This window comes from Apteryx mantelli, chromosome 4 (genome assembly GCF_036417845.1).
Source record: "Apteryx mantelli isolate bAptMan1 chromosome 4, bAptMan1.hap1, whole genome shotgun sequence".
Taxonomy (NCBI): Eukaryota; Metazoa; Chordata; class Aves; order Apterygiformes; family Apterygidae; genus Apteryx; species Apteryx mantelli.
Window position 1 is genome coordinate 54654477 of NC_089981.1, and position 26621 is coordinate 54681097.

Consider the following 26621-nt stretch of genomic DNA (forward strand, 5'->3'; position numbering starts at 1 on the left):
TTCAGTGCTGCTCAGCTGCTCTTTGGATAGAGGCTCCATCTAACTCTCTGATCTTTTAAGTGTTTATTAATGTAACAAAGAGCTCTGTTAAATGGGTTGCCTGAAAAAATATATTTTTTGAGATTCTTAAGTGACACAAAATATTTCTAGTTTAACAAGGAGTTGCTGGAATCACAAAATATAATTCAGGTCCTGTGTTATGCAAGTAATGAAACGAGGTGATTATTAGGGTCTTAAAATTCATATCATTATTATCTGTGTGCAAAGCAATTTTACCATAAGTGCAGTTACAAAGATGATACATTGCTGTTTATTTTAAACATTTTAAGAAATTATTTATTTTTCAGATTCCTAACCTTTCATTTTAAATTAGCTTTAGGGTTATTTTTAATCACTGTTAAAGTAAACATTTGCATTCTTTAAAATATATTTAAATATGAGATAGCTTTATTTTAGTTTACAACTTTTCATCTGACTTTATTTTGATGAGACAGGTACAGAATCATAATTCTGCAAATTTTATTCTCATATAATCAAACACTTTAACGTGTTACTATTTTATGTAAAATGTTTGGCAGGAACAAACAGTTAGTGAAATGTGAATTGTATCTTTTTGATACAGAATTAAAGGAGATGAAATATTTTGGAATGGGAAGTTCAGCAGTTCGGTTTTGCTTTCCCAGAATTACTAGTGATAAATTGTTTCATAGTGAATAGGTGAATAGTAAATAATTGGTTCATAAATAAAGCTTGTTGTAATTCTTCCTGTTGCTTCACTGAGATCAAAATACTTGTTCTGAAATACTGCTAGTTCATCAAGCTTTTGGTTAGTACAAGATAGGGTCCAGGTCATAGCTTTCTAGTAGACTGCGGGTCACCAGGTCTAATGATCCAGTATATTTATGGTCTGTACTAGAACTGGAGAGTTCTTCCAGGGTCTGCTGCTTAGAGCAGCAGCTGTCCAGGCTTGGAAGATTTTGTTATGGACCCAGAATGCTTGGATCTAAGACCATTCTTCACTCTAGCTAATGTCAGGAAGAGTGAAGCTGTGGAGCTGTTGACACAGAAGAATGTGCTGCATCACTGGATGCTCATGGGAGGATTAGCATTCCTTAAACATTTACCCCTAGTAAATGTGCAGTTGAGGATTAAGTAGCAACAATCCTAAATATGAGAAAAAAATCATTTGAATACTTATAGTTCATTTTCCCCTTACATGGCCAAGTGTTACGTTCTGTTGCATACTGTATCTAGAAAGAGTATATTTGATGACATCAACCATTTGCAGTTTATAGGGGTTTTTGCTACTTTTTTTTTTTTTTTTATTGCAAAGCATTTCATTGCCTTTTAGTGACATCTGCTGGAAGAAGTGGGCCCACCTTCTACTGATAAACATGAAACAAGAAGAGCAGTTTGGAGATAATTTTGTCCCACATATTTTCCTCAAGTATTGTAATTTTGAAACAAAAGTCATTTAGAATTGAAACAGTTTGCAGTACTACATGTCATTTTTCCCAACTCCAGATAAAACAAGAGAATTGTGTTAACAAGCTCCAAAGTGTAAATGGTGATTTTTATGCATGCTAAGAAGAGAGAATCCCTATTTAAAATTTGCAGTTGGTTGAATGGAGCAGAATACTGATTAGTCTCACAAAATACTGGCCACATAATTACCATAGTTTCTCAAACCTGCAACGAAGAGAAATACAAGCATAAAACATCTGTAAAAAATGAAGTGAACCAAGTCCTATACAAATGATCCCAAACTCTATTAAACCATCCTTTTATTACTACCTTTCCCTTTATAGGAAAACTGCTATGCCAACATTGTGGGATTCACTAGAAGAACCTGATTTACTTGATACAACTGAGTTTGAATACTTGTTCTCCAAAGATACCGCTCAGGAAAAAAGAAAACCACTATCAGAGACTTATGAAAAAAAAACAAAGGCCAAAAAGGTATTATTTCTTTGTATTTGCTTATTTTGTCACTGCTTAGTTTACACTTTAAGAAAACTTATTTATTTATCGTTAAACTAACAAATAATAGATGGGTTGGTAAACCCCATTTTAAAGCAAAACAGATGAAACTGCTGATTCAACCTTACCTAGAGAATTGAATTCTGGATTTTTTTTTTTTACCTTGGAAGATTTATTGCCTTTGAAAATAGAAGTTCCACATGCCAGTGAGGTAGACAAGACATTGTGTAGGCAAACTGACTGAAAGTTGTAATATGTGTCTAAAAGTGACAACATTTCAGACCACGTCTGCTCTTGGAATGATTTATAATTAAAGACTATGATTATGTTATTCTAGAAAACCTCTCTTCCAATAAAGATTAAGTTACTGGACAAATACAGTATAGAGCAAGATAGTAAAGCCCCTGCTGTATGTTTTAAACAAGTAATGCCAAAACATGGTTTTCCAGTATAACTAAACAGCTGTGTCAAGAAGGGACAGGACAACCACGTCTTTGATTATCAGAAGTTTATGCAGCAGCAATGGCATTACTGTAGCACAGATGTCGTCTGCCTCAGGTATGCTCTGTTTCAGAGATAGCTTATTCTTATCAATTGCTGTGTACAGACAGGATGGAGAAATGGTGTGTGCTGCAGGAAAAATCCTAGTCTCAATAATGACTGACATTGTTTTCAGAAAACTACATGGTTGTATATTATAAACCTGTTTAAATACATACTGTCATAAGTCTGGGTTTACCTGCTTGGAACCACAAGAGGGCACTTTGTATGTGATGTATGCTGTCTGGTTTTTTCGTACATTTAAAGAAACTCAGCAAAATCAGATGTCCTGAAATATCTTTGATCATACACTTCCAGTATGGTGCCTTAGTACAGTACTTAATGGGGAGTGTAAACAAGGCTATAGAATTTATAACATCTGAGCTAATGTGATAAAACAGAAAGAGAAAAATGTGAGGGGCAGGGGGTGGTATCTGTACATGAACCTTAAAGTCTTAACTGTTAAGGGCCTTTAAATATTAGATTTCAGTTGGATGCACCCATCCCTTTGGAAAATATCTTCATATCATATCATGCTTTAAGAACGTATGGCATGTAGTACTCAGCTGTGTATGTAAATCCTGTTAGTTCATATTTCTGCTACACTCTTTCTGGAGTTTATTTTTCCATTTCACTAATTTTGCTTCTTCAGAAACTATTATTTAATTGGAAATACAGATTCCTAAAGAGGAATGTAATTAATACAACTTTAATGTAAAAGTAACATGCACAAATACTTAACCTTTGTATTTCAAAATCTTAGCAGCTAAGTGAATGAACCTAGTTCTCTAGGTGTATGACAGCAAACGAGGTAGAGAATTAGACCTGTATTCTGAAAGGTAAATGTGTATTATTCTTTTTCCTTACTTCTTTGTAAATTACTTATTTGTTACAACACCACAGGCTTTTTTGTGATCTTTTTAACTGTGTCCAAAATCTAACTGCATAGCACTTACTCTGTACAATATAGGAAATAATGGTATAATAATACGTATTATTTCTTGTGAGAAACCAATGTGTTTTCTTAAAAAGATCTTTTTTAATTTATGTCAGTGTTTGAATTATGCTTTATTAGTTATTAAATATCAACTTACTTTTAAAGCTAGACATATATTTACTGAAATTATTGGAATTAAGAAGAAAGAAGTTCCTTGAAAAATTGTGCAAAAATACAAAAATAAATCCCCTAATAGAAAATATGGGAGTTCTATTTAGGAAATCAATTACTGTGCCTTCAGTTCAGTAAAACCTGTGGGATTATGATCATGGTATTACAAAACATGGAAATCGTAGTGTGAAAGTTTCTAAAATGCATGGTCAGTAAAATTAAACTTTTTGTCATTTGGTCCATTTAAAAATTGAAAATAAATTAGCTTTTAGAATTCAGATAAAATCTAATTGGATCTAGAAGCATTTTCTTATTTTAGAGTCTACCTTTCCACCTTTCTTTGCAAAACAACTCATAGTAGCAATCGTAAGTTTTTACAGCCAGTTGGGTCGTGTGTTTTTTCTGTCTCGCTGCAAGGGCAGGTGCCTGCAGGCCGGCCCCAGAGGGTCGGACCCGAGGGCTCCAAGCCGTCCAGCAGCAGGGAGCCATTGCGCTTCCTTACAGTGGGGTCTCGTAGCTGAGGGTAACAGAAGGCTCCTTGTAGATTAATACAGAGCTATCAGTTCTGGCTTCGCTTCTCCCTTTTCGTGCTTTCTCCCAGCTCTCAACTTCTCTTGCCTTCTTTCTAGCAAGGATATCTATCTGGTGGGGTTTTTGAAACAATCTTTTTCTTTGTTTCAGTTCAGAAACTTGTGCTTGTCTGGTCTAAAGAATGTTACACATATCAGGAGTGTCAAGAATTGTGTAGTCTAGCAAAAAAACCCTTCATGCAAACATAAAGGCATATTCTGAATCATTTTTAGCTGACTCATTTTGTGTTTCTTTATAAATTCCTTCTTATGGTCTCATAAAAAAAGTCTTCCAGAGCAAGATATAGGTACAGCTATAGAATCCGGAGTAGTATTTTATCTTTGAAATAGGTAAAGGATTTTGTTTAATAATATGTCATTACTTCAGAATTGTCGAATTAACTAATGACCTCTTAACATAATGAGCAGCAAGTAGAAAATGGGGAAATATTGTAGGTTTTGCATAGTTAAACAAGTAGATAGGGCTAGTTCCTAATATATGCAGTGCAAATTGATATTAATTTTTGCACAAACAGTGCCAATTAATAGAACAGCTCAAAAACCTTCTACGGCTTTAAAATCTTCTCATGCGTCTGGCTTTACTGTTAGCTTCTATTCACTATTTTTACTTTTCCAGTGTAAACATCTTGCAAATACATTAACAAATGTTTTGTTAGCATTGACCTTTTCCCTTGCACAAACATTGTCCTATTTCATTCTATCTTATACAAACTAGTTGGGCCTGCTTGATATTCGGAGAAATGAAAGACCAATAGGTGGTGCAGGATCTCTTGTTATAACATGATTGCTTAAACTTTTCTACTTGAATCAGAATTAAATTAGTGCCTCACAGTCAAGGCCCTTATACAACTGGAAGTGAGGTTGTGTCTTTCAAATTAGAGGGACATTGTTTTTTATTTAACTTGGTCCTCTTTATAAAACTAAGGAGACTTTCACATTCAGTGCCCTGTTAAATTGTGACTGACTTCTTTTACCACCTATTTACATTTCTCTTGCAGTTTCAAATAAAAACCCAATAATTCAATTTATTCTCAGAATTATTTCTGTGAAACCAGTCATAATAATCCATATGCCTAGTATGCAAAAGGAATGTTTATGTGCAAAACATCATGTTAAGCTTGTGGAAATTTCACTTTATTATTGTATTCTTACCCATTTGGGGAACAATGACTCCCTATAGCAGACACCTTACAACAACACAGATTAGATATATTCACCACCTCCCATGCTTTTATCCTTTACAGTTGACAGCCATTTTTGGCCAAAGGTATCAAAATCTTGACCTACATCAAAGGAAGTGATGATCTGTGCACAAGCTCATACAGTTCAGGATAATCAGCTACCTAAGAATAAGATGGGGAACAATTGACCAGCTAGTGATTTAGCAAAAAGGATTTGGGGGTTGTAATGAATCACAAGATGAGCATGAATTGTCAGAATCATGGTACTACAAAAAAAGGAAAACAAACCTCTGATATATGAACATAAGTATTTCTTTTAAGTTAATAAACTCAGCCAGATCTAAGAACTACATCTAGTTTTAAGCATTGCAGCCCTTCCTGAAAAATGAGCCAAGAGCTGAGAATGATCAGAAGTCTAAAAGTAGTCCCTGAAGAAAAACAAAATGATTATGATTGTTTAGTCTGGAAAAGACAAGGTTGATGCAGGGGACACAGTAAGTGTCCTCAAATGTATGCAGCTGATCCAAAGAAAAAAATATGAAAAGCTTTCTGAGAGTAAGGATACCAAAAGAATACAGAACACTTACTGCTAGGGAAAATGTATTTCTGCCTCAAGAGATCTTTAAGAAAATCTGTTTAGAATGGCACAGGTACAGTTGATACTCTCTTGAAGTACAGAAATGGTTTGGATGACATTTTTAGTGTCTTTCCATCAACATGATTGTGTGAGTCAATTAAAAGGCATGAAGTACAGTTTCTATCCATTCTCCTATGGATAGAAGAGCCAGAAAATGGCTTATTAATTGAGTTACAGTAGTTTCTAGAAGCTATCATCCTGACATCAGAATATAATTATTAGAATTTGAAATACAATTATTAAAAAATAAGGTATTCTAACAAGTATGTGGGGGAAAAAGAAGGAAGGAACGTTAAGAACCTTCATGCAACAGTGAAGATATAACTTCTCAACGGACTGCCTAGAGGGTGATTTTAATTCTTTTTTTAGGCATTATTTGAGAGAAATGTAGTACATTCTATAGTGGTAAAATGTAAAAATAATATAATTTAAATGTCAATATAGTTTAAATGAAGGTCAGATGTACCTTATGGTACTTTTATATGTACTTGAAGTTTGTTATAGTAATGCTTATTTAGTGCTTAGAAGCTCTGCAAAGTTTTTGGCTGCTCATGCTTCTCTGATCATGCTCTTCTTTGCAAAATTCAGTGGCTTTGGAATAACCCCTTTTTGTTCCACAATGCATCCTCTGAAATATTTCATGAAATCTGTATGCTTGTGCATTTATCTCCTCTGTACATATGCAGTCCTGTGGAGTTCTGCAGTAGTATATAGAAAATAATCAAAACAAATATTCTCATCCTTTAGGTATTATGTCTTGAGAGTAGAGTTTGTCTTTTTGGCGGGAGAGAACTTACTGTCTAGATGAATGTTCTAGTTATGTCCCAATATTAGAGGAAAATACTGTGCAATATATTTAAAAATCAATAGATACAATTATTTTCTCATGAGCAGGGATTTGTAGAGTAAATGTAAAAGCATTTTAAGTTTATATGAGATAATTCAATGCAGTTGATTTTTTGGGTGTGACATATATGAAATGGAAAGGAGGAAATTGCTTGTATCCTGACTTTCCCAGAAACTTAGGTGTATGAATAATGTATAGAAGGAGTGGGATTTATTGCCTAAGTTAATTCTGAAGTGCCTGCCTTTGCAGCAAGAAAAGTCAAAGTTTTTGGAAAAAAATAAAGAAGCGGAAGTGTTTAATACCTGAATATGAATCAAAGCAATTTCTCTCTGGTTTTGGTTAATTGAGTTTGGTTAATCTAAATATGTAAGTTACTGTTATCATGCGGCTTGACAGTATATGCTGGAGCTAAATGGATAGATGCCATATAAGGTGCTGCAATCTTTAGGTGAGATTTTTCAAGAAAATCTAGTTGGTCCCACTTTCAAAATGACTTAAAAGTCATAGCTCATGTAAATCAAGAAGAAAAAGCCCTAGCTGTACAAGGTTATTTTGGTACATAACTTCAATTCAGGTATTGATTCTGGTGGACATTTAGACTCCAAATGCCTTTCGAATATGACTCTTATTTTTTAAATCAATTTTGGCAGGAGCACTGACATGCTTTTGAAAATGTCACTATTAGTCTAGATTGTTTTCAGTCATCATTTCTAAATTTTCTCATGCTTAAATTTCAGTTATAACACTCCCATTAAAGCATTTATGTCTGGAAATATGCTGCTTATTTTAAAAGATATATTGTAAGTTATATATATAAAACTATATATAGACTTCAACTATGAATTTTTATGTTCAAGTATAAACAGATTCAGTACACAACCGTTAAGGTTCATAGCTGTTTATGCACTGAAAACAATTAAGCATATAAAAGCTTGTATCTATTTTGGTGAAAAATCATTTTGTTGTTTTTGAAAAAACTCAGCTTTCAATGAATTTGAATAGGTTTTGAAGCTTCTAATATCTTTCCCGGACTCTGAAGGTCTTGTATGGACTCTTTTTCGTGTCAGATGAAACGCTGAAGTTTTACATGCAGAGAATTCCAGCTTTCCCTCATTCCAAACTGTTCATGTTTCCTGTCCGTACACATCCAGTCAGGTTTTTTTAAACTAATAGGTAAATGTAATTGTTCTCAAGCCATAAGTTTTCCCTCTCCTGTTAGAACTGTGGAACCAAGGTCTGTTCTCCTCATCTTATTTTATTTGGAAAAGGTTAGTACCAAGTACAAGATGGCTCATTATGCATTACACTATAATGCTATATAAGCCTGAAAATGAGGTAATTTAAGAAAGAAAAATTCTTTGCTATAATTTTATTCTATATGTATTCACTAAATGTTGCAAGAGCAACACATATTTCAAAGTTGTATTAGTCTTCCCAATATTTTTGAGGACTTTTGGAAGTTAGCCATCCTCCCAAAATCAACTATTTTCTATACTATTTCAAGAAACGGGATAGCTGGATGTTTGTGATGCCACTCTGTCTTCATCTTACAAAGAAAATGGGTACATGTCAAGTAATTTGTGTCAGGTGTATGCTCTAAATGAAAGTCCATCAATCATTTTTGGCTCTTTAGTGCAATGATTATCATATCAAAGACGCAGGAGGACATTAAAGATAATGGCTTTTCTGTTGTCTATTATCTCTAACAGACTTCACATAATTATTAACATGTGTTCTCATTTAAGAAGGGTGTCAATATTTTGAGCGAAGAACATTTTTTTTAACTAAAAGGGATATGTCTGTCAGCAAGTTTTTTGTCCTTCTAACTAAATGAGAAATTACAATTAATGAATTTTGTGTTTCTGCAAGAAGGGCAGATATTGCAGAAAGAGCTGGAAGCTTTGCAGGGTTGAAATACAATGACTGTCTTCAGCTGTCTACATAAGATAATAAACAGTGTTCAAACTTGAGTAAAAGTAGTAAAATGCTAGTACGTGCTCTTCTGAGGCATTCTCACTTTCTTTTTATTTTTTGTGCCATGCTGAGAAGAGTGAATATGGCATTTCCTTGTTTACCACAAAGTTCCACAATCATGTAGGGTATGGAAAGTATCTGTAAAGGGTAAATATTTGTTTTGTGTCTCTCTTTTGTTTTTACAGTTTTGATAGGAATGAAGACTTTGAAATCAGTTTGTTACTAGCTCATTTCTTACCTCCTGTTTTATCTTGAGAAATTGTCATTTGCTTGTCCTTTTAAAAAAGGCTAAAAATAGATTTTTTCATCCAATAGAACTGCAATGAGAATTACACGTCTCCTAAAATATCATAGAATCTGGATAAAATGTAGAACTGTGGCTCTTCCATATTAAATAAATAAATCAAAAGGGTTAAACTTGACTCTGCTTTGAGCAGAAAGAGAAGAGAGAAGGTCTAGTCTTAAGCTTCCAAAATCTCATTGGGAACACTTGGGGGTTTATGTAGAATGGCTTGAGGGCATACTTACTTGCCTCTTGTGTTGGATATTCTTCTTCTATTTGAATAGGGTTTCAGCAGCCTGCTTATGGGTCCAGGTTGCTGACTTCACTATAAAAGTTAGTGACTGGAAATGGAGGGAAGTGCTGTGATGTGCAGGACAGCTTTTTAGCTGATGGTTTCTCTCAGACATTTAAAGATTATGGAAAGAATGCATGCACCAGCAGGAGGAAGGATTTAGCTTTTAATCACTATACCGAATCTGTTCAGATTTCAGCACCATTAAGTGTCCTAGACAGAATGTAGACATTACAGTTATAAAAAACAGTGAATTTAGTCCTATAATATTTGATGAAATATGTTTCTGGCTACATTAAAGAAACACCTTTTAATGGGGATGACAGAATAATTTGTCTGAATGCATTCAAGCTTCAATATGTCTCCACTTCTAAATTAGATGATAAATTTTTAAAAGATATAAAAGGAGAACTTGTGTACATATCAACTGTGTACAAATTAACCAACTTAATAATGTTAAAAAATAATTAGGAAACACCACACAGGACAAATTATGTGATAGATCAGACAACAGAATGAATTAAACACCAGCAATCACGGTGCTGTCAGTGAGCTAGAAGGTGCTGCACCCATTACAGCTATACGTTCGTTCATAGTCTGGAGCAGTGGCAGGCAGCAGGCTGTCTTGTCCAGTGCTTGGACAAACTCTGCCAGCAAACGCAGCAGAATCAACTGGCATCAGCTGGATTTTAGCTGCTTACCTGTCACTGCCAGCTGCAAGCAAGTCCCAATATGCTGAGAGGTGATCGGTGATTTTTCTTTTAAAACATAGCCTGAATAGTACAATGCAGTCTTTACAAACTTCCGTTTTATTGCCTTATGCTTTTTATGACCTGAAAAACTGCTGAATTTTTTTGTATCTGCTTTCTATTTAGAATTCACACACACATTTAATTCTCTGTCGGTTACTTCTCCAGAATAACCATAATTTGGGGCAAAATGTTTATATATGAAAATGTTCTGTGTTTTGCCACTGATTATACATTTGTGTTGCAGAAATTTTCAAGTTACACGTTAGTTCTAAAATCTGTGACAAAAGTCCTGTCTAATTCTTCAGCATTGCAACTGTTTTTAGAATAGTTTTATGCCCTGTTTAAGCTATTCTGTTGTCTTATTGCTGCCTTCCCACTGTCTATTGAATAAAATATTAGCCTTCAGTGAGAGACTTGGTCTGGCTGAAGCTATTTCAGGTACTGTGAGTCTAGTTTGGTGTCTGGTAATTGTGACCATGTGTATATTTGTCTAAAAATGCTGTGAACATACAGTTGGTTGGGCATTTTGAAACATGAATCTCTATTTTAGCTTTTAAAATTGTACAAGCTCTTCTTTCAGTTTATTTTACCAATCTTTCAAGAAGAAAGTCTTGCTTGACAATGTGAGCTAGACTGATCATATCTGGAGAGTATGTATATTAGTACTTAAAAAAAAATTCTAATGCAGTGATTTCAAATGTCATATTATCTATAAGGACTATAGTCTGGAAAGGTTTTACCTCAGACTAGGCATGTCTAATGGAGTTTATGACAACCTATGAATTTGCCCCTGAACAGGGTCAACTTGGAGGTCAGTGAATGCTATACAAATTGCATACTACTCAAGCCTGTAATTATCCATGTTAGAAGTTAATGTGCTGCCGAGTTTAGCAAATTCATGTATAGCTTCAGAAATGACCATGATAAACTGTGCAGTTACTTGCATTTGCTCTGAAAAATCACAGTTAATGTGATGTGATGCTTACAGAGTATTCTTTTATCAAATCATCTTGTGTGTTTGTGTACTCAGGAAATTAAGAATCTGAATCCTTTCTCATCTAAAGAATATGTCTTCAATAAATTATGTTATATTCCTTTTCTAATATCCAATATAAATACCATAGATATAGGCTGGAAAAACTTTCATGATGTATTTTATTTGCAATATTGGCAGAAAATATGCAAAATCTACTTTACATATGTTCATTATATTTTGAGTCTGTACAGCAGGGTCATAAAGAATCTATAAGATTTTTGTTGAAGGCAGCATACTTTCTTATTTGTTTGTGTATTGTCCAGTACAATTTCAGCACTTTATAAACAATAATTAATTCTGCATTTTTCATGTTAAAGTGTCACTGTCATTTCTCTTTTTCCTGTATTTTTCAACTACAACTCCACTTTTACATAGGTGAATGACTAATTACTTGCACTGTTAAATGTTCCTAAACCCCATAAAATACAGTAGTACAGTAAGAAATGTTTGTATGAATTAGTATAAGTTTTATCAGTTAACTATCTCTAATATAAGCATTTATAAGAATATTACAGGGATAACAACTCTTTATAGTTTTGGATATTATTAAATATCCAAATATTAGTATTACCCAAATATTAAAATTAAATTTGTGTGTGTGCGTGTACACACACAAAAATGTATACGTGTGTGTATATATGTATATATAAAAAATAGTATACAGATACTAGGGAATATACATTCAGTAAAAGCTTAGATATTAGTTTTAATTTTACATTTGAGTTAGAACTATCAGTAGTATTTGTTCATCAACACTAGCAAGCCAGCTGCTTGGATGTGAACATTTTTATTTTGAAGAACTTCACATCTGTGTTGAATTTTGTGACTTTTTGCTGTCATATCTTCCTTATGATACAAATCAAAATCACAAATAAAAACAATCCAAGCATTGTAGGAAGTTCAGTTTTGAATCCAAACTTCACATATCAGATTGTCTCTTCTGACATCTGACTTACATTTCCAAAACCTTGAAGGTTTACCTTTCATTATTTATGGACTGATCCACATAGGTAATAAGAATTCTTTTTGTATAACTTCTTTTCATATATAACTTTTTTTTTTATATAACTTCTCCAAAATAACTTTCTCAAGCTCTCCCTTCCCTCTCCCTTCCCTCTCCCTTCCCTCTCCCTTCCCTCTCCCTTCCCTCTCCCTTCCCTCTCCCTTCCCTCTCCCTTCCCTCTCCCTTCCCTCTCCCTTCCCTCTCCCTTCCCTCTCCCTTCCCTCTCCCTTCCCTCTCCCTTCCCTCTCCCTTCCCTCTCCCTTCCCTTCCCCCCTCAAAAAAAATCGCAATCTAAGCATCAGGATGATATACTAACATGAACGACATCCTCAAATCCATGTAAAATGTCTGGGGTGTGGAGGGAGCACATTTAGACAAGAGTGAAAGGAATCCTTTCAGTAACCACTAGTGTTCCAGAAGTAGTGTTGACAGGGCATAAAAAGACATTTCTCCAGTTTTCCTTGGTCGAGAAGTGATTCTTTGTCAAAAAGATGGACTTAAATATGTTCACATTGAAAAATAAATTATCAGATAGACTGAGGAACTTATGACATCCTCAGAATGCCTTAAATAGTTTTACTCTGATCTCCTAAAGGAGAGGGGAAAAAAATACATTCCAGAATAAAGATTTGATGCAGCTTTTTTCACTTGTCAATAACACTCTACAAATAAGAGGTGATCTTCTTTAATAGACCTGATGAGAATTCAAGCTTTTATTTATCAGTCATTTGTTAAGGTGCAGAAGAGGAAGAGAAGATGGAGATCCTACTATCACATTTAATTAATAGCAAGATTTGAGGGTTGGAGGGACATTGAATTCAACTCACAAGTTAGCTTTTTTCTTTTGTACTAGTGAAACCTCTCTGGAGTGGTTATTTGATCTCAGATCATTTTGCATTATCTTTCTAGATTATCAAATTGTTGGATGGAAAACGATCCCAAACTGTAGGAATTCTAATATCGAGTTTGCACCTGGAAATGAAGGATATTCAGCAAGGTAAGTCTTTCAGAACTTTTAATGTATCATATTAACATGGATATTTTTTCATAGCACCCATCAGAGAATTTCTTAAACTACAGTATGGGCTTTTGTGTGTGGTTCTCTTTATGATGACAGAAGAATTACTCTTCCAATAAAGTAAGTATAGACATTTCACCTAAATAAGCTAAAGTGAATTTAGGTCCACCTCTTTCTGTACCTTTTATTTCACATGTCACTTCTAATCCAGGGTTTTCTCAAAGCAGTTTCATATTTCTCCGCTATGGTTCCCTCCTTTTTCTTAAGCAAGTCCCCCACTGAAAAAAAATTCAATGGAGGTCTTATATCTATTAGGTTTCAAATATGCAGTCTGTATTTGTTGAATGTTTAAATTTTGCTTCATTAACAGTATAAAAAGCACATCCAAAACTGAGAATGCAGCTACCATGTGGCAATCAGAAAGATAATGGCATTTTTCAAAGCGTCGGGCTACTCAGTGTATAAATTCCATTACTGGTAGAAATTATCTGGGTTTGCCAATATGACAGTAGAGAAATGCAGACTTTTCAGAACACTTGGGTAATTCAGATTCTGCTTATGTTCTGGATTTAAAAAGATATTGTTTAAGGATATTGTTTATTTCTTTTTCACATTTAAAAAGAAAAATATTCAGCAGTTAAAACAACTGCTGGAAGAATTCAAGTCGATGTCTGCTTTTTGCTATTGTTTTCCTTCCATCACATGCAAATACTGGATAGGGTGTTGAGATGCTGCTGGCATTGATTATTAATTTTAGAAGAGTCTTTGAGCATCTAGGACTTTAAAAGCACAAGGGCTTACAGATGGCTCTTGGGGTGGAGGGAAACAAGAAGAAGAAGGAATAATTTTGTGCCTGCCAGTACTGTGTGAAAGGTATCGGAATGAGATGGAAAAAACCTGCCATTATTAAATGTTTGAAAAATTTGCTGGCAGAAAAGGGGTAGCAGCTACAATATAAAAACTGGGTAGTATTCTTAAATACCTTCAGAGACATTTTCATAACTTCTTATTTTCATGCCATGATGTCCTATAGATAGGACATTCATGGTGCAAAGTACTATTGTGGCTTCATAGCCTTGTTTCTAGTAAAATAAAGCATATGTGACTGCACTATATCTCTTTGCATCTGTCAGTTGTTTGCTGTACTTCTATAGCTTTTGAAACCCCCTGGTCAATTAACACAAAAAAGAAGAGAAGAAGTCTCAAAGAAGTTTTTAAGGGAAAAGAAGAAGTCTCAAAAATGTTTGGGTGTGTGTATACTAGCATTTTAGTTTGGATCTGCAGTGCACTTCTGAAGCAAATCTACCAGTTGTCCCTCTGCTATGTTTTAGTTTTCATTGCAGAGCAGTCTCAGAGTGCACAAACATCCTTCAGGATGAGACTAAATCAGATGTGCTCTAGGAGCACACCAGCAGTCTCCAGCCTATACTGGACTTTAAAGTCCACAGGATCAGAATAGATCTAGTTAAAAGTAAATACACTGGACCTCAGCACCAGCTGTTTCTCTCTATGAATCCATTTCTACTGGACTTGACTATTGCAATTGTAGACATAACTAATTTGGTCCTACAAGTTTAAGAATAATTAAAAGGCTAGTTGAAGAGACACACCAAAATAAGTGCCATCACTGAAGGAAAGTTTATCGCCTCATCGCCTTTTCTGTTGTGAGAGCTAGCAAATAACTGGCCTGTCACCACATGTCTTGCTCAAGGCAGCAATAGGATATGCTGCCACTTGCTTATGGAAACAGCTAGGAGATACAAAAGGGATTTGAGAATACTGTTAGTGGAACGATTTTTTTATTTTTAGTTTTTAATTTCCAAGCAATATGAGTGATTCTAATCAAGATCTATCTGTAGAGTCTCTCTGGGGAAAAAAACACCACAGTTCACCAGACTCAGGGAAAATGTCTATACTGTGAAGGTGGCCTTTAGAAATGCATGCTGTAATGAAGATAGCAGTATGGTTATGCTTGTCTCTCTTCTAGTCTATGTTGTTACTATTTATCCCCTAGTTTTTTATTTAATTAACTGATTTAAATCAATTTAAATTCTAACTCCTGCTGATCAAGAGATAAATTCTAAAATAGCTGCTATATTAAATGTACTGGATGAAAAAAGATCATTACAATAAGCTAGATACCTCATGCCAACACCTCACCAAGAAAGAATGTGATCATTTGGTGATGAATACAAAAGTTTTTTTTATGAAGCAGAGATACAAAGAGATATCTCTAAGAAACATGAAAATTAAACATTCCATACCTTTTTCATGCCAGCTTCCATTGCATAATTCAGTGCATCAAATACAGGGAAGAGAAGTCAATTGTCTTTTGCAACTGACAGTGAAGAAGCTTGAAACAAAAGAAAATCTAAATGAAAAAAAAAGAAATCTAATTTTATTTCAAGTCGTTCTGACCATATTTGTTGAAAAGACACATTCAAATGAATTTACTATCTATTTATAATGTGTTGGTTGTTCTACCTTAAGCGGTAGTTATAGAAAAACAGAAAAAACTATCCTCAAATTTCTTCTGTGAAGAACTGCTTTATGCATATTGATGCATGCAAAATTGCAGGGAAGATAAAAGAAGAGTAATTACATGAAAACTTACGTACTTCTTTAAATACTGTGAGATTTCTGCATCTGTAGGATTGCCCTCTCAAATTATTTTAAGTAACTGGCTTAACAGCGTATTCTTTAGATAGCTCAGCAGTGGCAACACATGTAAGGGACCATATCTGGCACCCAGATGTTTCAGTTTGCATTTGATAATGAGCCAGCTGCCACACTTGGAGAAGGGAATCTCCCACAGATGTTTCTTTGAGAGAAAGGACAGCCTTTGCAGATAAATTTGCATTCTTGCTGTATCTGAGTACAACCTAGGGAGAAAACAGCCTAAACTTGAATAATTAATTTTGGATAGCATTGGTGCTTATGTGATGCAGATGGACATTAAAATTGTTGTGCTGCACCTGTCCTAATACCCAGTTATTTGGGAGGTGCAAGGGGAGTAGCAGAACTAGGTGCTGTAATGTTCTTCTAAGAACACTAACAAATTTTATTGGGGAATCTGCTACTGAATAGGGCAATATAGTTTCTACTTAGACAACTAATAATAATATTAATTTCCTAAGCAGAAGAAGCAGATGGGAAACTGTCTATCTGGGCCACATAGAATCCGTATTTATATTTAAAAATCAAATAGTGCTAATAAAATTGTGCACAAATTTGAGATTATTTTCAAGGCTTCTTTTCTGTGGTTTTTAAAAAACTTTATACAAAAGAGATGAAGAATGGTGTAAATCAGCTTTTAGGTAAGGAATATGCTTTTAGCTCTGTACAGTTACAGAGGTAACCTCCTTTTCATATCAGCACGCTTCTGTATTACTTTTCCTATGGTAGTTCAGCTAAAGCATTACAGCTTGAGAAGCAAACTGGTGACTCAAGACTACTTGTGTGGCTTTGCTGTTAAAATATTACAGCTTAGTCCATGGTGAGGAGGTTCAGTTCTGTTGCTAATTGGATATGCTGGTTATAAATGTATGTAAAGACCCTCTGTGGGCACTGGTCCCAACTTATTATAGGCCCACATTCCAGTCAATCAAGCCAGTCCCAGTATAAATAACTAGTAGTAGCAGTATACTATAAAGCAAATAAGAGTGTTTTTTTCTGCAGCTTAGGTCATATCTGCTAGCTTCCCATGAGCTACTGGGTTCTCTGTTCAAGAGTAAACTGGCAAAAATGGGGAGTAGCCCAGATCAAAAAAAGTTTTAGTTTCAGTAAATGAGATGTAGATATAATGTAGATGCCTACATCCAAAAGAATGATTGTCCGAAATGTCTACCTAGCTCCATGGTGCCTTCATTTTGCAACTGAAATTGAGGGGCACCAGAAGTTCTGCTTCTTTACAGTCGTGGAAATAGCTCACTAATGCCCCTGATTTTCATTGGGATACATTAACTAGATGTTCTCACATATTAGTATATGTTCTTTGTGATGAAATATATGAGATGTGGTAGATCACACCATATGCATGCTTTATAGCATATTGCACACTTTATTGCATATTACTCCTTGAAAAACAGCTGTAGACTCTGCTAGAACATTTACTAAGGCAAATGTTTAATACTGTAGCACTGTAAAGCTAACAGAACTTATCCTATATGGCAAAGTAACCACAGACACTTGCCCTTAAGACTAGTTCTAATGCTATTTTAGTATTAAAAGAACTCTTTCTTTCCTGGATTTAAGCAATTAAATATAACATCTAAAACCCCACTTACTAAATCAGAATAGCAGTGGCTAACCTGTAATAGCATGTATGTTATATTTATTGTGCATTTCAAGTACTCTTGTGTTCATGAACAATGTAAACTATCTAGGCTTCGAAATGTTCAAAGCTATCAGAGCTTCAAAAATGTTAGAGAAATGTATTTGATCACATCTAGGTGGGATGGATTAGAGTGGATTTTGCTGCAAAACCTACTACTTTTGCTGATTTGCCTTCATTATTGTTTTTTTTCTCACTCCTCAAATATGGAACTTATTTTTTAGTGTCACAATAAGGATATTCTTACGATGGGCAGTGCAAATAACTACCATGCCACTCTACATCATATCTTTTTGCATGGTATTGTAGGAGGGCACCAACTAGAAAGAACACAATTATAATATTATTATACAGTGTGTACAGTGTCAGTCAACCAGTTGAGCAGTGATGGATTGCTTATCTACAACTTTATTTGTGATTTACCCTCAGTTATTGACATCCTAGAGTAAATAATTGGAAGAATGCAAACAGCAAATTAACATCTTTTAAAATTAACTCACTGATAGTTTAATCACGTGGACAGATGATCAGTCATTCTGATTATGCATTATGTTCCTACTCATCCACTTTGATTTTTGTGTATTTTAAAGTATATTGGAAAATAAAATACTGGGATTAAGGTGGATATAACTGGATATTTTGAAAGCTAGAGTCTGATGGTGATAGTTAATCCTGCTAGCTATTTGTGTTTTAGTGTTCTCTACATTTTCTCATATTATAATTGGTAGGAAAAGGCAATCAAGACACTGACCAAGGTAAATAATACAGAATATGTACCCTACCCCCTTAAATTTTGGGGGTTAACTGCATTCTGTGTGAAATCACACAAAATGCCTGAAATCACATCTAAACCTTAGTGAACAATATCATTGTTAACTCGGCACATTTCTTAGGAGCTGAAGGACTACGTTTTATATGTACAGTACAAACTATTCCAGAGCAACTCTAATCTGCAGACTGTAGCATGCCCAAAATGTTTGAATCCCAACCTGTGTTTTAACTATGCTATGCAGCACAAATAATTTCACAGTTCTTTTCTCTATTGTACTTTGGAAATACTTCAAGATTAAGAAAAATGCTTTGTAATATTTCTTGCTTGCACTATATAAAATGAGTTTTATGGGGTTTCAGCCAAAATATTATCAGGAGGACAGTATAAATTATAAAGAATTAAAAGAAGATTTGTTCTGAAGTTGTGTGACTTTTTTGTCTACACAGAATATTATGTGTGTACATTCTTATGCATGAAGTACAGAGATAGCTACATACCCATCTCAGAAATTGGGAAACAATTTCCGTTAAAAGTTATTTTCTTTGTTCTGGATAATTTACAACATATGTTTTTGTGAATCTGCCTAGGGCATCTAGTCTGATGTGGGTAGGTTAACATTAGTGCCAGAATCTTTTGCTCATGCCTTCTTGCAGCAGTTGAGCTCTCCTAGTCTTCTAAACCCACATTCTGCCCATGGTGCTTCTTTGCATTGTACATTTTAATGTTTTTGAATTGCATGGTAGTTAAATGCTGGGAAAAAAAAAACTTTAAATGAGTTTAGAACATCAGATCAATTTGTGTGAAGCAAAATAGAGCAGATTGGATATATTAGGCAGTTTTGCCAAGCACAGATTTGTCTTTAACAATCATAGTAACTTTGTGGTTGACTAGATCAGTTACAATTTCATTTAAATTTCCCAAAGAGAGGCTTCGTTTTCCCATGAAAATCAAACCTTACTCAGCAGAATATACTAGGTGAAACCATCAAGTACTTCCAGGCCAAATAAATGTAACTTTGGAAAACTCTTTTTTATTTAAATAACATATTTCTGTTTTATCATAAGGGAGCAGTTAAAATAATTTCTTCATATTACATAGCTTAATTGTCACATTAACTGGTTTGAAACTGCTGAGTATATGTAGGTTTTGTCAGCAGGACTTAAATCCTGATTTAACCAAAATGTGCTTAGTGTGAATGAGGCTGTATATCAGAGTCAGCCTTAAGACTGTTGGTATTTAAGGTAGTTAGGAGGAAAGAAATATCTTTTCCCTATTAAACCTTTAAGATCTACAGTTGTATGTAGAATGCACACAGTATGCTTTAAATGCTCAGCTTTTCTTTGGTTTATGTTTCTGAAATGATGAAATAGAGTTTGTGAAAAAGTCGGTTCAGTAGGGAATCTGTTTTTTACAGTTAGATTCATTTTAAAAAAGTAAGTCTGTTAAAAACCTTTGGTAAAAGTTTATATTTGAGGCAATACCCTTAGTATGTGAAATGCAGTTGGCAAGTATTTTTATGTGTGCCTGCTAGTTTGAACGCATGATGCTGATCTGTTTTTTGTCCTCACTGACGGTTATTATATCCTAATGGGTGCAACCCTGCACTAATGATCCTTGTGTATATAAATTCTTCTTGTTGTGAGCAGACACCATAGACCACATAAAAATGTTTGCCTCAATTTCCCTGCAAAAAAGGATCTCAGAAACCAGACTTGGCCAAGTAACAGATTTTTTAAAGGTAGAGGAACCCAATAAAATTACCAGCTTTTCACAGCATGAGTCTACTTCCTTTCGGCATATTGTGAGGTGTAGGTGAAGTATTCTAACTGAGCTGACAGTGTAAGGAAGACAGCTAACAAGAAAGCAAGATAAAAGTAAAAACCACCAATGATGATTGATATTGCAATAGCTATGAATTGTTTTAGAGCCTCTTTTGTAGATTTATGATACTTCACCTATACTGCTAACACTTATGTGAGTCTTGGTATAATGGGATTTAATGCAGTAAAGAACCATAGTTATATTCACTGGATCAGGAAGAGCATTTTGAAAAATATATCAAGTTTTTTGTTATTATTTTTAGTAGTGTTAAGAATACATGTTTGAAAATCAGTTTTGCTTTTCAGAGAAAAATTAAGGCTTTGTTCCTTGTAGTTCTAAAGAAAAAGTAAAATAACTAAAGTTTCCTTCATCTAGTATAATGGACTTTTTTTCAGCTGCCCAAACTCAAGTTAATTTATACAACATACTGTGGAAGTATTGTACCTGCTGTATTTTAAGAAGAATATGAAGAATGCTAAGACACCTGTGAGTTTGGGGATAGCTTCCAACTTTCCAAAATCAAAGCTTTTTTTTTTCCCCCCCCATAGTTTTACACTTTTTCATATTTGTGTCATGCTGCAATATTTATGGTGCTAAATTTGATCAGTTTGAATGAAAAAAGATATAAGGGCAAAGATAAAGATAATAAAATACATAGAGATGGAACACAGGAGTCTGCTGTGGATTTTGGCAGTACTCAGACTTTTTGGAAGTCTGTCTCTTTCTATATTAACATCCTAATAGGTCAAATTGTCATTGAATTGAGTCATATGAGTAGATTTTTAGCTGGCAGCCAGTCTGCATGGGCATTGCCAATAATAGCTGGACTGGTCCTATAGCAAATAGGTCAGAAAATATTTCCTTGGTACTTTTCTAAAAATACTTAGTTGTCCCAAAAAATAAAATAATTCATATTAATGTCTCTTAACACTGATTATCATTAAATCTGTTAAAAACATGTTAACATATTGAATTGTATTTTATTATTTCAATCTCAAACATTTTTGCTTTAGTGAATAGTTTATCATGTCACTTCCATGTTAACTTGTTATAACTGTTGTTAAGTACAGAAAAGTTGATCAGAAAGTTCAGCATAAAAGAAACATTTTGTGTTTTTGGGGGCTTTCTTTTGTCTGGCTGAAAATATCAGACATACATATATTGGTTTTCATATTAGTATGTTCTCTTTTTTAAACTAGTAGCTATCATTATAACAGTTCTGTACTTAAAAGATCTACTATTACGTGTTACATGTTTTTGCCTTTCTCATATGAGTTAAAGTTATCTTGTATAAGTTGCCTTTCTAGATAACTCTGGTTTGATTCCTTGCAAGTCAGTCTACCAAGTTGTACTAAAAAAAGTGCATGTTGTAGAAGTAAGTGGTAAGGTACAGCTGTGAAATATAAAATGACAGTAATAAAATGACAGATAGTTCTCTTTGCAAGTAGATTTCACAGTATCCCAAAACAGGATGGAACTGAAACTGAACTAAATATATGTATTTTAAAGTCCTAGTAATTAAATTTATTAGGCTGTGAAAACATTTTTCCAAGAGATTTTCCAGTCTCTCAGGTTCTTTTGAAATTTGATTGGGTAGTACAGCAGAAAATGGAATTTATGCAACAGTCTTGCAAGGGCAAACAGATGATCTAATAGATTCAGTCCCTAATGATTTTTCTTTAAGCAGAGAATTGTGAGTAGCTCAGTTGTTCAGTTTTTATACTTGGTTAAGGTCTTGGGGTTTTTTGAATCTTCAAAATGGGACAAAAATAGATGCAGATATTGCTTTTTTCCACTGATACAGCCTCTCTCCATATAGTCCTTTTCTTCTCACCAAGGTGTAATGTTGACAGATGGAATCATAATTGACAGGCAAAATTTTAAAGCATTCTAAATGTCACTGGACCTTTTAATAAAATTAATTAGCCTGCCACAGGGAAAATTTACTAGTCTGCTGGTTAATTTCACAATGTAAAATCATGGGGTAGGTGGGAGAGTGGGTGAAAGCTTATTACTTTTAAATAATTATTTAAAGATGTGTGTGCCTTGCCCCTTTCAAACATGGATTACAAATACAGCAAGAGCTTTTAAAATCTTCTAAATTCACATGTAGTCAAGCCTCCATGCATAAAGGTGAAGAAATCTAATACAGTTGAAATTAAAAGATATCAGGTACTAGCTAAAGGTGATTTACTGGTTAAGTGGAAAATTGCTAAAGGCTTTAATCTTGATCCTTCTGGCATTAATGTTCCTGGTAACATTTAAATGTAAGTCGGTAGTTTGGAAATTCTGCCCAGTAGTGTTAAGAATCATGATGAAATGTTGATTTCAGAAAAATTAAAGATCCTAAGTTATCTATGCCACGATGCACCTCTTATCTTACTGGAATTTAGCATTTCAGAGCATTAGGAGAACTGTGAGAGAGCATTAGAGAGCACCATGAACCAATTCTATTTAGTTTTCAAAAACAGTCTCAATACATTTCCTAAATTGTAGTGGGATTTGCAAATGTTGGAAACACATAGTGTCATATAATCCCCAGTGCCATATAATTTGGAATTAAGGAAGGAAACATTTTGAGACTTTTCATTTGTGGTAAAGAGGCATGAATAATCATTGAATAGTATAGTTTAGGTATCTCTATGTGAGGTTTAAAGGTCTTTATCTGGAAATTTTCACGTGGGTAGTTTTCTAGTGGATAAAGCTAATTCAAACCTGAACTGCTTTGTGAAGATACCTTTAAAAATCTGTAACATAATCTGACTTTCCTTGCAAATTTGTCTGCTTGTCTACTTCCCAAGATTGCCAGCCCCAAGATGACCTGATCTTCCAGTTTTCTTATCTACCTCATCTCCCATGCACATAGGCTAATCTAAATGGCCTAATTCTCAATTCTTTGCTGTGTCTAGTCTTCTAAGCTGCCTTGAAATCTGGACTATTCACTATCTGATATCCAATGCTGTCATGTTCTTCTGGCTGGCCTGCTACACAGGCTGCTGAGCACCTGGCAGGTCATATCCTTGACTGCCCAATACACTGGAGAGTAAAAGAACTGCATTCTCCTGACATATAGTAAGTATAGTAAGTGAATGCTATAATTTCAAGTCAGGACAAAAATAAAATGTTGAAAATGTTAAAGTGTTAATTGGATATAACTGTTTCTTTCATCTATCTCAGATCTCTTTGATATGTTTCATAGAAAACAGAGTTGAACTCAAAATGTGTTTTCTGGCATCTAATTTATGATTGTATCCTATACAGCTATACTGTGTGTTGATGACTCGGTGGTAGATCTGGAAACACTGGAAGCACTATATGAAAATGTAAGTATGTTGAGATAAAGCTGTGGTTAATCAGCACAGAATTTGGAATTACAGACAAACAATGAATAAAATTTTATTTTATGTTTTTATTGTAGACTGGAGACATTTTATAGAAAAAATCTTTAAGGAACTTAACAATAATAAAATGGGTATCATCCAAAGATATCCATTGAGATGCATATTTCTCTTATGTCTCAGTTCTTAAAGTCAGAAATTTAAAATGGTAGAGTGCATTTGGAATCAGGTTAAAATGTAGGAAAAGATGTAACATATAGTAGTGTTCTCTCCTGAACTGCCTGAAAAATACTGACCTTACTGAGGTTCTTATTCCTTTGTAAATATCCTATAATGCTTAGGCAGAATTTAGTTTCGCTTAATTTGTGTCATGAGCATGTGTTCTTTTCAGATATTCATTATTTCTAATTTTCTAAGGCCTATTGTGGGCTAACAAGCTGAATTTTTCTCATTCAAGATATAGGTGGCTAAAGCAGTTACTTCAGGCATTGTGCACTGCAGTCCCTACCCAAATTGCTGTGTAGAGTGAGAACATTTCAGTTGTACACCTGTATATAGAATTCATGAAGTGAGTCTGTGTGAATCTGCTTGCATGCAAAGCATTAAGGATACATTAACACTTAGCTGTAGAAACATCTCAGCTGCCTCTCTGACCTAAGCTGAGTCCTAAAGCATCCTATAGCTATGTTTCTTTGGTGCTGTGCTCTCCAAGGATGGTTCATTTGGGGGCCAGGGCTAGTAAATCTGAATGGTACTGCAATGCACTGCAGGAATTTACCAACTTAGGTGAACGCTAGCTCATGGATCTTTATGCCACGCTTCTTTGCGTGGTCTAAATGTGCCCCAAATAAAAATATAGTTGTGATTTGCTGACAAACAGGTAAATTAGTGATTTATTAATTTGTTATAGATTAGTCATTTATTACTTTATATTAATTCACTCAGAGAGCACAAAAGGATGAACTGGAAAAAATCAAGCAACATTATCAGACTTCGAAAGAGGAGGAACTGAAGTTCCTGGATAAACCAGAACAGTAAGTTTTGGGGGGTTTTTTTGGTAATATTTTATCATTATGTAGTCTGTTCCTTTGCTGATAGGTTAAAAGGGATCGTGATACATAATTTTTGCTAGCTAACTTTTAACTTCTTTTCTGTATTTCAAGGCGTAATGTAAAGCTTGTCTTTATCACATAGCATTTTTGATACATTATAGATAATACTACATGAGCTTGGACCACCAGAACTGATTAAATATATATCCTTGAATCAGTAAAAAATTTCAGTTCCCATTTCCTTATTCTTGCATTTGAGCCTGAAGGCTAAATTAGTATGTCATAAACCAGGGCCAGACTGATTTTTGGTTACATGGAAGAACTACACAAACAGAGGGTTTTAGTGAGTCTGTAACCAAGACGTGATATACTCTAGCAGTGCTGCCTGGAGACCTACAGGCTCATTCCAGAATTTCTCTCCTTTGACTGTTGTAGACAGTGATGCATGTTAAGATAAAAATGTTTTTAGGTATTGCTCCTACTGTTGTAATAAGCCTTAGACCAACATGAAGGTCACAAGAATCCCTGAAAAGAATGGTAAACTGTATTTTATTGTAATATATATGCTTGATTCTCTACTTACGCCTACCCACGGCATCTATCTTCTGCTTTGCTACTTTTCCCTTTGTACTTCCATCCTCTCCTAATTGCAGTGTGATTTCCTGCCCTGAGGCCTCTCTGCCACCTTGCTTTTTTTTGTTGTTATCTGTGTTTATCACTTCTGCTATCATCAGCATAAGAAAGCATAGGAAGAGGAAGCATTGAAGCAGCAGAGGTAGAATGTGATTGCCTGATGTTAGAAGTAGTATGTTTTCATACCTTTTTTTCCCCCATTTGTAGGCTGGTGGTGAGGAGCAGAATTTTATTTTCTCTTTCTCTTCCCACAAGGCAGCCAAATACTTGTTGCTGACAGCTGCATGCGGTACACTGGGGGACAGGTTAATGCTGGGAGATGAGGCTATCACTCCAAGAGCAAGACTTAAGAACATGAATATCCCTAAAGTGTACATACTGGCTTGTTCATGCATCCCATGTCCATGTTTTCACTGCTTTGGCTTGGAGCACAAGAATACATTGTGTGACTAGTTGATGTTTTCCAGAGTTTGAATCTTTGGCAACTTGTTTGCTGTATGTCTGAGTGTCTGAGTGAAATAAATGTAAATATATTTTATATTCTGGAAAATGCGAATTGTGTAGAGCTCATGTAGAGTTATAAAAGGTTGTCCCAGTTTTGTAAATTACAGTGGAGAGAAGTTGATCTTCATTAAACACAAAGTCAGATTTGTCCTATCATTGTTCGGCAATTAAAATTGAAGAACTTGTAAATATAGCAATTATGCCTGGTCATTCAGAGTGAAATAGCAGTATTAAAGAAAAATACTCTTTATCAGATGTTCTCTGTGTAAGTCTTAATTATCCCTTGTTTATCCTGTTATTAAAATACATTAATTAAGAAAACCAGCTTTGTAAGATGTTGCTTCAAAGTGAAACAATTTACAGATGATGCACTTATATAATTTTCATTGGTTCTTCAAAATCATGTCCTTTCTGAAAACTCAGTAGGTCAGGTGCTGCTGGTAGTGTTGTCTGAGTCAGCCTCAATAAATGCAGTACTGGAGATTTGTTGAAACTGTAGTATTCCTGTTAACCCAAAAAAGATTAAAAACAGAAGAGTGTTAAATTTGTATGTGTGATTAAAGTTAATTGCTCTGGGGGATAAGCCTGGTATATTTTCATTAATACGAATCAGAACAAAAGCACAAATAAAACCATTTGTAAAGTGGTTAAGTGGTATTAATGATAGGCATTCATAATAACAAAACCGTTAGCTTGAATTCACTGAAGTCTAAAGGAAACCTTTACCAGTTTTTAAATGTTTTGGATTTCCAAGCAAAAAGAAAGCTTTGCTGGTATCGTTAAGGCTCTCCTGCACAAGTGATTTTGATTTGTTTGGCTGGCATATTATATTTGCTATTGTTAGCATAAGCTGAAAATACATCTCAGCAACATGACAATATCCCCTTTGATTATGCTTCATGATAATAGTTGTTAACATACTAATAT

At 34.5% G+C, this 26621-nt stretch overlaps 1 protein-coding gene across 1 annotated transcript in view; it reads left to right on the forward strand.

Annotated features, from left to right (window-relative positions):
* Window positions 1-26621, forward strand: part of FMN1 (formin 1) — a 167056-nt gene that overhangs the window by 69018 nt on the left and 71417 nt on the right. The window contains exons 8-11 of the mRNA XM_067295679.1: window positions 1809-1959; window positions 13133-13220; window positions 23429-23490; window positions 24451-24539. Coding sequence (XP_067151780.1) covers window positions 1809-1959; window positions 13133-13220; window positions 23429-23490; window positions 24451-24539 — 390 coding nt within the window. The remainder of the gene's footprint in view (window positions 1-1808; window positions 1960-13132; window positions 13221-23428; window positions 23491-24450; window positions 24540-26621) is intronic.